At 55.1% G+C, this 11,317-nt stretch overlaps 1 protein-coding gene across 13 annotated transcripts in view; it reads right to left on the minus strand.

The window, feature by feature from the left end:
* Dati (zinc finger protein datilografo) overlaps window positions 1–11,317 on the minus strand; it is a 59,476-nt gene that overhangs the window by 44,500 nt on the left and 3,659 nt on the right. For 11 of the 13 annotated variants that reach the window (XM_076824058.1, XM_076824047.1, XM_076824055.1 and 8 more), the window contains exon 2: window positions 9,802–9,912. The exons of the other annotated variants lie outside the window; for them this stretch is intronic. In XM_076824058.1, the coding sequence (XP_076680173.1) occupies window positions 9,802–9,912 (111 nt within the window). The remainder of the gene's footprint in view (window positions 1–9,801; window positions 9,913–11,317) is intronic. 13 annotated transcript variants of the gene reach the window in all.

Raw genomic sequence — 11,317 nt, forward strand, 5'->3', positions numbered from 1 at the left:
AACGTGCCGATAATCGCGCAACCTTGACCGAGTGCACGACCGATTGCTGGATCCTCGACACCGGAGACGACCCTGAAGCATTCGCGTAACAGCGTACAAATCACGACCGAAGGACATCGAGAAGTTGATGTCCTTCGACGGCACCACCGCGGTCTCCCAGCGAAATTTCTGCCCTGGGAAGCCGACGAGCGAAGCAATGTAATCGAAAAATGAAGGAATTCGTATCGAAAGGGTCGATTACGCGGCGGGACGCTGCGCGACGGTCCCTCGCGATCTCTAATTTATTTTAATAAGGAGCACGCGGTGAGAGGAGCGGCAGCGAGAGGAAGAGAGAAAGAGAGAAGGAATGGTTCGCGCGCGGAGGCTCGGACGGAATGCCAGCGACGCCGGCGTGTATTGTCGGAGGTCAGGTTCAGCAGCCACGATGCGCTGGTTCCCTCTCTTCTGCCTTCGTCCCTCGCGAACGCCAGCCACGGCCGGAGATAAAAGAAAGGGGTTCGAAGCCGGCCGAAAATATCGAGCCTGCTCGAAGCGGAGTAGCACCGTTTCGCCGCGCGGAAAATGTGTAAACTCGCGTGTCAACGAACGCGAGTTCCCTTCGCGCTTGGGACCGCTGGGAGGCGAACGCGCCGGAGGATTTCGGACAGGGCTCGCGATAAACGATCGATTACCCCGAATCGCAGCGAGATGAACACGAGGGAGCCGCTCCCGGGTAGTTGGCTGCGTTTCGGAGTGAACTCGCGTCGAGCCACGTTTACAGCGCTCCTAGGAGAGAAGGCTCTCGGATGCTGCTCGCTGCATCCTGCATATATGTATGTTTTATGTCAGCGTGCATTCTGCATTCGCGCCGTTGCCACGTCTGGTGGCTCTCCTCGGCTCTCTTTCTCCCGTTCTCTCTCCTTTCTCTCTCCTTTTCCATCTGTCCGACTCTGTGTCTCTCCTCGCATTCGTCTCTGCTCCCCTCGCGACTCTGGCCACCCGACGCCGCTGCCCCGCTGCATTTCTTGACATTTCTCAAAGCCGTGTCCCGCCTCGCGTGGCCAGCACCGGAGAGTCGTTGAACTCGAAAAAAGCGGTGGTTCGAACCGATTTCGTCGGTAGCGAGGAAGCTGCCATCGGCTCGCGGACGCTTCCCTCTCGGGCATGCACGCGCGCAAGCCACCGCGAGCCCAACGAAATTTCCCACGGCTCGCGCGACCAAAGGGTCGAGTTTTTGCCGGCGAAGGAATTTTTCTTTGACTACTCTCCGCCGCGATCTGCATACGCTCGCTCGCGCTATCTCTCTCCGTTTATCTGCCGCTTTCCTTCTCCCTTCCCCCCTTCTCTCTGTCTCAGCCGTCCCGGCAATCTCTCCCTCTCCCCGGGCCTCTCTCTTTCTCACCGGCTGATGCAAATGCTGTTTCTCTCCGTCTCAGAATCGGCCGGCCGCGCCAGACCGTGGCTAGGGGCTCGCGAAAAATGCTACAGCCAGCGCTCGCAACTGTTCTGGCAAGTGACGAGCCTCCGCGGGAGGTGGGTTAGAGTAGGTCGTGGCTCGGCCCTTGAAACACCCGCGACACCGTCCGTCGACAGGTCTAATCGAATGCCTGTTTCCTATCTACGGATCCAAAGAATCGTCCGCGAGATATCGCAATGCGGCTACCAACCCTGACAGATTGCAGCAAGGAGAAGCAAAGCGATGAAAGAGAGAATAGTGGAAACAGTCGAGGAAGAGGCTCGAGAGGAAACGATCGTAGCTGATCGAGACTGACCAGCCTGTCAGACTAATGCTAGCTTTGTGCGTCGGAGCGAGAACGTGATCGAGGCTGGATTTCGAGAGAACGGTTGCATGGCGCACGCCGCGAGAGGTGCACGTACGTTTCTCCCGCTGGGGGAGACGAAAGGATCTTTCTCTGGCGAGATACGGCGACTTGGAGCCGATCCAGTTGACGGTGTTTCGCGCTCGAAGGAGCGCGTCGTCCTCGTTCTGGAATGCGTAGTCGCGGTACGCGATTCCGCGGGAGCACGGTTCTGACGGAATCGGGCGTTCGTGGCTGTTAACCGAGCGGAGATCGTTGGACGTGTCGACGCGCACGTGGATGGCGGGCAGAACGACGACCCTGCTGTCGCGATCGAGAATTCCTTTTGCCCGGTGGACGCGAAACCGCGTATCACGCCGCCATCCATCTCGCGCCTCGAGTTAGGATAGCAGTAGGTAGCATGGTAGAGCGTGATAGCCGGCGGTGGTGGTTAGAAGTAGAAGAGTATATGTCTCCTTACCTCTATCGTGCACGGTTCTCTAGAGTAGGTGGATCACAGTTAAAACGCGGTGGTAGGAGCTAGGTAAAAAGATCACAAAATATGGCACACTGTTGCCCGAGTTCATCGTTCGGCACTTCGCGGCGCGGTCGCTTGTTACTGGTGGGGGCGGCGAAGTACGGGTGGAGGAGAATGACGAAGAAGATGTAGAGTGTAGAGAAACGAAAGGGAGCCGGGTCGGGTCGGGCCGGGCCGGGCCGCGCCGCGCGGTCAGAGCAGGAAAGGAACACTCTCGTCGCGGGGACACTGCGCGGATCCGAAGACGAAGACGAAGACGAAGAGGAGAAGAGAGACGGAGGGATTCGCTCGCTCGCGCCGGCTGTCAGCTGTCAATGCCGTGCACGTTGTCACTCATCCTCGGTGGTTTTTCGTCGCGACGCGAGACCGATCTCTTCCTCTTCGACGGCCGCCGCGTGACACATCGAGCCGCTCAGATCCAGACCGACATCTGTCCCGATCCTCCTCTTGGGCCCGCTGCGGTCTCTCGAGTTTCCTGCGCTTCCGATCACCGATCCCCGAGCCCCGATCACCGATCCGATCTCCACGCTTTACGAGCACTCTCGGTGCTGCTCCCTCCGGTTCCCGATGATTCGTCGCTGGTAAGAATGCGGTGTCGACAGGGGGTGAGGAGGATGCTGGGACAATGAGGGAGCGAGGAAATGGAAAACAGTTGTTTATGTCAGCGGTCACTGTCTTCGTCTTCGTCTTCGTCTTCGTCTCCGTCTTCGTCGTCGTCGTCGCCGTCACGGTCGTCGTGGTCTTCGTCGCACTTTCGCCTCCCCGTGTGCGTGTGACGCGGTGCGCGCGTGGTGTCGCGTGAAGTTGGTCGTGCGTGCGCACCTTGTGCTTCGTTAAAGAGTCTTTTCCGTATAAAATGCTGGGGCGCCGGCGAGAATCGGCCTGGCCGTCGCCGCGTAGGCTTCACGCCGGCGTCCTCGCGGCCGATTGGCCGGGTACCAGCCGGTGGGGGGCACTGGCGCGAAGGTCCGAAGGTAGAATACTCGCCTCGAGAAGCTACCAGAGCGGATCCACGAGAGTACGGAGTGGGGTTGCGCCTTTGCTATCCCGCTAACGCGAATCGCGTACGTTTTACCTACGACCCAGGCGAGCAGGGATGATCCGGGCCCTAAACGACCCACCAGAGCCCTGGGCCCGTGGCCGAGCGAGTTTAGGGATGCCTGGGGACGCTTGGGTCGACCCAGGCGCACGAGGATTGCCCGCCAAAGTCCACGAAACTGGGTGATCCGCTCTCCTATTGGGTAATCTCTGGAGATTCGAAGTTGAAGGACCTGAAATCTAGCGGAGATGGTCCAGAAGCGGAATCTCGCGGAAGCGAGCCCTGGAAGGAGACGCGGGAGGGACGAAAATTCAGTGGTTCCGCACCGTAATGGTCAGCCGTCTTTCTTCTTCCACGCGGCCCGTTCTTGCCCCACTCTACTGCGCGAGTCGCACTCTCTCTCTCTCTGTCTCTCTCTCTCTTTCTCTCTCTCTCTCTCTCTCTCTCTTTCTTCTATCACGAGGACTTGTCGTTCTGCTGTTCTCTCCGCCTGCTCGCCTCCTCGCTCCTTCTCGCCCTCCTCCCGAGGCTCTCCTGTCTCTCTGTTGCTCGAGACCGGCCAGGCTATTCACCCACGCATGAGATGACGATGACGATGACGCCGACTGCTCGCCGCTGCAACGTGCACTCTCGGAGCGCTCTTTGCTCTTTCGTCCGTATTGCGGGCTGAGAGCGGTGGAAAAAAATTCTGCTGGTCGAAATTCCTGCTCGGTCGCTGGATCTCGCGAGTTTCTGATCGGGATTCTCCTCGTGCGGGATTCTAACTCGAGCATTTTTCCCTCCTTGCTCCCATTTCTCGAGGAGCATCAAAAACTTTTCGATCGAGGAGGAGGAGGATCGACGCTCGATCAGCGGACTTTTCGCTGCTCACGATTTTACTGGCCTTGCGATCTACACGCCTGACATTGGCACGTTGCGATTGCACAGCCCCGCTGACCCAGATTCCAGCTCGGTTATTTTTTCCACGCAGACGGATTTTTTTATCTCTGTCGTTTCGTGCATCGCTCTCCGTCCCCGGCAGCCTCGTCCGCCCAGCTCGCTGCTCCCCTCGCGAATCGATCATTCTCCTTCGTCTTTCATGCGCACGCTTTTCCCCGCGATTCCGCCTTTCCTTCGCCACAAATAAACGAGTCTCATCAATCTTTCGGAAGTTGATGAACGTTGTAATATCTGGGTTCTGCTCGATTGTTGTTCGAGCTAGCCAGCACGAGAAGGGAAAGAAATAAGTCTAAAAGACCCTGCCGGTATAAAGAGGAAGCTGGGAAGCGATCCGAAGAGCCGGCAACTAGACCAACGGCAATCTCATCTCGCATATATGGAATGTTTGCGTGGAACGTACGACGAGGAGTCGTTAAAAGATGAGTAGCATTTCTCCTACTTTTCAACTGGGAGAGGACCGAGGCACGTGTATCGTCTTCTCCGTTTCGCAGAAGGGGTCCCGGGCCATGCTCCGGTTCCCGTTGCCTCGGAGCAGCCGCAACGCGAGCGGATCCTGACCTACGACTACGTCGAGGGGAGCCGGCGAATTTTGTCCGAAAGTCAACGAGAACGAAAGAGCGGATTCGCAGGCCTTCGAGGTCACGGAGCAAGAACAGTGGGGATCGGCGTCAGAGGAAGCCGAAGAGGGGGTCCGAAGAGGAGGTGGTGGATATGGGCCCGTGTTCGAGGGAGTAGGAGAGAGAAGCCGACGGAGGATACGCTCTGGCGGAGGAGGACCAAGCGACGCGCTAGAAAGAGGAGCGCGAGAGCAGCAGCTTGCAGCCAGCAGAAGAAGAAGAAGGTGAAGAAGGAGAAGAAGAAGAGGACGAAGAAGAAGGGAAGAAGCGAAGAAGAAGAAGGGGGCTGATCTACCGGCAATATATACACAGAGCCGCACAGACCACGGCAAAACTCCGCAGTTTTGCTGTTCGATTTTGCAAACTTATATTTAGAAGGGCAACGATCTTTTGCCGCGGCAGCTCCGACCGGAGGAGAGGAAAGGCACTCTCGGATAGGCGCACGGTCTCTCTCGTGACCGGCCGCTGAGATTTCTCAACTTCACTCGGATCTACGAAATCCTATCCCTGCGTATCTCCGATCTTTCATCCACGTTTTCCCACTTTCCCCACTTTTCCCTCTGCCTCCGCGGACTCCAATCGGATCTCTTTTCCTCGGCTTTCCTTGGATCGACGGATCTCGCGCTCGAGCAGAACGAGCTGCGGTTAATGGCTGCCTCCGTACGCGTCGCGTCTCCAACTTGCGATAATTACCGGTTGCTCGTTAGATAACGGTATATTATGCGGGATAATCGGCGGACAGAGTGCCCAGCGCACCGCTTCATTGATAGTACGAGAGGAATCACGATATTAGGGAACGGCGAAGTAGGTCGGAACGAGGCGCGGCTCTTGTTGCACGCATTTTTCTTGCACTTTCGAGTCTCGCAATTCTTTCGCGCGTAGTGCTCCACATTCATCCCCCAGTCGTTCTCACTCTGGAATTGGAGTGACGGGGGTTGTTCAAGAAACGAGCAGAATGCTCTTAGGTATAAGAGAAGAAAAATCCTGATAGGGTCATTCCACGCGAAGTCGGACACTTTTCGGAGTAACATTTCGGATTTTGGTGCAACTTGGATATGTCGTAGTCTTTAGGGGTATATAAACATATCTCGAAGGATTTTTCGAAATGTCAAAAATTGTGGATGTTACAGCTCTTTACCGCACGGCCCGAGCGACCAGTCGAGCCGCTGTGATTTGACGCAGCGTTACATTCAACTAATTTTCAGTTGGCCAATTTTAAAATAACTTTTATTAGGTACTCTTATATCTGCACTGTAAGCACCCAAAAGGTCCTTTTTATCAGTTTATTAGTTCAACAGTTATAATTTTTGGAAAAATAGTAAACACTATATTTCAAAGAGCCGTAACATCCACAATTTTTTACATTTCGAAAAATCCTTCGAGATATGTTTATATACCCCTAAAGACTACATTATATCCAAGTTGCACCAAAATCCGAAATGTTACTCCGAAAAGAGTCCGACTTCGCGTGGAATGGCCCGATACCCTAAAGAAGATAGAACTCGAAGCCTGAGCGAAGCTCCAAAAGAAAGTTCCCCGAGAGTAAGGTGCCGGGAGGTTCTCGATCGCTCCAGAATCGTGCACGACCGCCCCTGCGAGCGTAATCTTATCGTGCCGAGAGCGATGCGGCGCGGCGTGGCGAACGCGTTCTCTGTGGCTGCAGATCGCGAACCGCGGAGTCAACGAACGATAAAAAAAAAGCGCGTAGCCATACGCGCGACACAAAGAATAAACTCTGCGCGTACCGCCCGCCTCGCCCTCCCTTTTTCCGCACCGATAGGCCGCGCCGTCTCTCTCTTTCGCTCGCGCCAGCGTCTCCTCGCTCCTTGGTCATCCGCGTTGCAACTTCGCAGCCGTGTGTGGGCGCGTGAGTTCTCTCCTCCTCCACCACCACCACCTCCTCTCTTTCTCTCGTTTTCCCGCTCGCCGCTGCCTCCTCCTCCGCCTCCTCTCTACCCCCCTTTCTCCTTCTTTTTCTCGTCGACCGCTTGGGGTAGGTCATGGCGGAACCGCGCGCGAGCGAACGGCGAAGAAGGGGGAAAAAGAAGAGGAAGAAAGAACCGTCCGCCGCTGCGCGTACGGAACGTGACGCCGCGACGGCACACGACTTTGTAACGCGCCCGCCAACTCGCACGCTTTTCCCGCTCCATCTCTCCCAGATTTTCTCAAATTATTATCGCGATTTATCGAGCATCATTGCTCCTGCCCGATCTAGAAACTGTCACCAATTTTTCGCCAACGCTTTTGAGACGCTTCGTCTTTTTTCGTAAATTCGCTCGTAAGACAGCAGGATTCTCCGTACAAGTCTGTTTGCCCTCCACTTCACTGTCCCACCCTGCGCCACGGTTTCCCACCAAAGATCGAACAATTCGATTAGGAGGATCTTAACAGCCGGCACGGGGCCGCCGCGTTATTGTTAGCGATCATGCGATCTGAAAATCATAGAAAATTACTGAAAAGCCAGGAAACTTCGGTCTGGTGCGCTCCAGTCGGGGCAGAAGGGATATGGTGGTTGCCCCTGGACTTGAGATGTCGTAATTTTGCCTTCGCCATAACGGCTACGCGGCACGGAAGTCCTACCCTCCCCCTTCGCTGCCTACGATCTTTCATCCTCCGGCTTCTCTCCTTCGACTCGAAACAGAAAGCTCTCTCTCCCCAGACCTCCCCTCCTTTTCCGTAATAGTAGAAGGGTTAGTGAAACAATGGCACACGCGCGAACACCGTTATTTAAATAATACGATGGAACCGCTGCGGGGTGGTAAGCAAAAAAGTTGCGCTCAAGGGGTCGCGATCGTGAGAAAGACGCGTCTAGCGTCAGCACCTTGTCCTTCGATTCTCTCGTCGTTCAGCTCCTGCTGGCCAGGTTCAACTGCAGTTGAGGCGCATACGATTGGCGAACCCGTACGATTAGCTCGAAGGGGCCATTTACTGACCAAAGATGGATCAAGTTTGTTAGAATTCGTAGGCGTTCCATTCGATTATTTACGTGTTCTCGGTTGAAGGCTCGAGTATCGATCTCGAGGGCTGGGAGAGCCTTCTCCTTCGTTTCTCCCCTTTCGCTCGTCGTCTTCCTCTTTGCACCGCGCGGCGCAGTTCCGGTTCTGGCAGCTGTCGTCGATTCAAGATCGGGACTCTGCGGATCGGTCAAGGGTAGGCCCGTGGCTGTGTAACGTTACCGCTTCGGCGGCGAACCGGTTTAATGCGGGGTGAAAGAGAGATCCAGAGGGAAAGAGTCGGCGCAAAAAATTCATTTGAATCGCCGGAGGGTCGGGCAGAGGTGTCGAAATAATTGGATTTTAATTTTCGAGCTCGCGAAAGAACAAAACGCCCTTCCCGGATCGGCAACCATGAGAACCCCAGCTCGGCCGACGAGTGTTTATTCAACGTTGCACCGCATTAATGTTTTCGGGACTTCTCGTCCGCCTTGGCGCCCTTTTGTTTTCCCACGACCGGCAACAACGTTTGTTCAAACACGCCCGAACGTTTGCCACCGTCGTCGTTCGATCGGTTTGCAATTTTTCGACTGCTATTCTGGAAATGATCGAACGCTTTCGCGGGACGATAAAGCGGAGGGTTGCAAGAGCGCGTTGTACCTAACATTTTGTCCCTCCCGATGGAGATTCGCGGTCGGAGCGGCACAAAGGAGGCGAACGTTTTAATTAAATCCCGGGAAAACGCGAAAACTTCGCCATCGCGCGGCGTTTTTGCGATTTTCCGAAAGTTTCAGCCTCGCGACTCGCTTTCAAGGTGGCGATGGACGACGGGGGTGGAAACCACCGCCCTCTTTTCCACCTTTCCATTCATCCCTCCTACCCGCGACTGGCGGTAATAAAAGAAGTCGGAAAAACAAAAGACGGGCACGGCTACTTAGCGAAACAAATTGTTGCTTCGTACTCGGCAGGAGAATTTAAAAGTTTTCCACCGGCGGCTTCTCTTTTTACTCGTTCCACAGTCTCTCCCCATTCGCCCGTCCCCGCTTTGCTACCACCGTCTCTGTCCCCGGCGATGTTTCTCGTTTCTTTCCCTCGCTTTACGCGTCTCTCGCTCCTCCGAGTCGAACGATAGTTCCAACTCGATTCACGGCTCGTTAGCGGTGCTTCCTTTCCCTTCATTTCGGTTCTCGGCTCGTAAAAGGACAACGCCATATACGCGGGGACGCGTGTACTATCGATCCATCCAGTGACGGACTGTCCCATTAAATCGGTTGCATCGTGCGTGGAATACGCGCCTGCGGAACAATTAAACGCGGTATTGTGTCGCGAGCTGCCAAGATGTACCGTTCGGCGAGACGCGAGACGGTCGTCCACCGACGAGCCCGTCCGCGAAAATTCTCTGTTTCGCTGTTGGCGAGCGGTGTCGCGAACGGCGGGGAAGCAAGTAGAGGATCGATCTCGAACCGCCACGACGGTCAATCCTGTGGACGATCGAGTCGTCGTCGTTGATCGTGGTGCAGCCTCGATGAGCTGCGATTAATTGTTGGCCAGAAATGTTGCGTTAAGACTACACAGATCTTACAGAAGCACATACACGCACGTAGAGCATGCGGGCGGAGAGAAAAAAAAAAACAAACCAAAACGAAAGATGAAATGAAACCAACGAGAACGCTGACGGTCGCGCTCTCTCTCGGAGGAAAGCGAAAAATGAGGTGCTGTCGAAACCAAAGAATCGTTGCGAAAAAAAAAAAATGAAAAGAGAACGTGAGCAGCGGGTCGATGTTCTTGCATGAACGTGCGGGGAGGAACATAAATAATATAGGGTGAGAGATGCACGAGAGAGTACCTACACGAATCGGGCGAAAGAAAAAGGTGATAAGTTACGGGATGCTGTTTGTGTGACGAGGAGAATACATAATAATAAGGGGATTTTGAACGGGCTGAGTGTTCAACTCACTCGTTGCAGGGTGGACCAGCATTCCTCGAGGGTGCGCTCGCTGATGTTGCCCATTCCTCCGCCTCCGCCGGCGCCTCCCGCACCTCCGAGTCCCGCCGCAGAGGCACGAGACTATCGGGCAAGACAGGAGGCTCGTGTTAGTTTACTTTTCGCTGCCCTTTATGCTAACCAGCATCGCTACGAAATCGCTATCTTGCCTAGCGATCTCGGGACACTAGCCTACGGTAGCTCGTGAAACTATTTCGCGTCGCGGAGCCCCGATGCTTCTTTAGAAAACTCGCCTCCACCCACCCTTCTGACCCTCCACCGAAGGAAAACCTCGTGGTCAGACAGAGTATCGGCGGACGCTATCAGGATTATTAGCGTGCGAGGTGACTATCGGAGCTGGGATAGCCCGCGGAAGATTGCCAGAGGAGAATACGTAGATTCCATAACGACGATCGAGAAGAAATGACAATACGGAGAGGCATTTTGAAAGCTCCTCTACCAATGCTCCTCGGCGTAATTCCAGCTTCCAGAATCACTGGGTACAGAAGCAGATGGTCCCCTCGCATGGAAACGACATAGGAACGGTTCTCCTGTGCTGTTCGCGGATGAAAGAAATAAAAAAAAGGGCGGAACGAAAAAGGTTCGGATTGCTATTAGCGGCGAGACCGAATCGGATCCGCGCGTGGATATATTTACTTAGTTTCCTCGTATCGAAGCTGGCGGACCGTGCGGCATCGCAGAAGCACGCTGCGATATTTTCTCGAGAACATCTTCTCGGCGTACCGTATGACGTATGCGTATAGTATTATCTGTGTTGCGCGGGTCAAGAACCCCGAGAGGCGACGTATCTGCATCTCGTCGCATCGGTGTGCGTGGGCCGCGTTTGCATTTGTGGCCCCGTGACTCTAATGTGTGCGTGCCTGCCAGGCTGCCTGCCTGCCTGCCTGCCTGCCTGCCTGTCCGCCTGGCTGCTCGCTAGCTCGCTAGCTCACTCGCTCGCTCGCCGGCTAGCTCGTTCGCTCGCTCGCTAGCTAGCCAGCGCGCTCGCGCGATCGCGTCCACGTTCACTCTCTCTCTCTCTCTCTCTCTTGCTCTTTCTTCCTTTCTCTCTCCCTCGCTCTCACTCTCCTTCTCTCGCTCGTTCTGTCGCACGCCTGTGGCTTTGCGCGCGAGTATGGGTGCGGGTGTGGGTGTGTGTACGCGCGTTGCGAAGTACGCGACGCGGTAAGTCAACGTATTCCAATGTGCGTGAACCATGGTCAGTGTATCTCGGTACAGTCGCAGATTCAAACAGTCAGCGAAATTGTCGACGATGTAGCTCGATTTATTGAAAGTCATCCAGTTAAGCCGACACGGAGGCTCTCGTCGATCCCGAACGGCTTCGACGAGCCTGCTTCTTTTCTATCAAAAGATCGCCGAGATCCATCGTTGGGGTAGAGACGCATGCCGGTTTCGAGAGTCTAGGGAACCCGGAGTCTAATTCGGGGGTCGGCGGTAATGAAATAGAAGGTTTCCATATTCGATGGAA

This window comes from Andrena cerasifolii, chromosome 12 (assembly GCF_050908995.1).
Source record: "Andrena cerasifolii isolate SP2316 chromosome 12, iyAndCera1_principal, whole genome shotgun sequence".
Classification (NCBI taxonomy): Eukaryota; Metazoa; Arthropoda; class Insecta; order Hymenoptera; family Andrenidae; genus Andrena; species Andrena cerasifolii.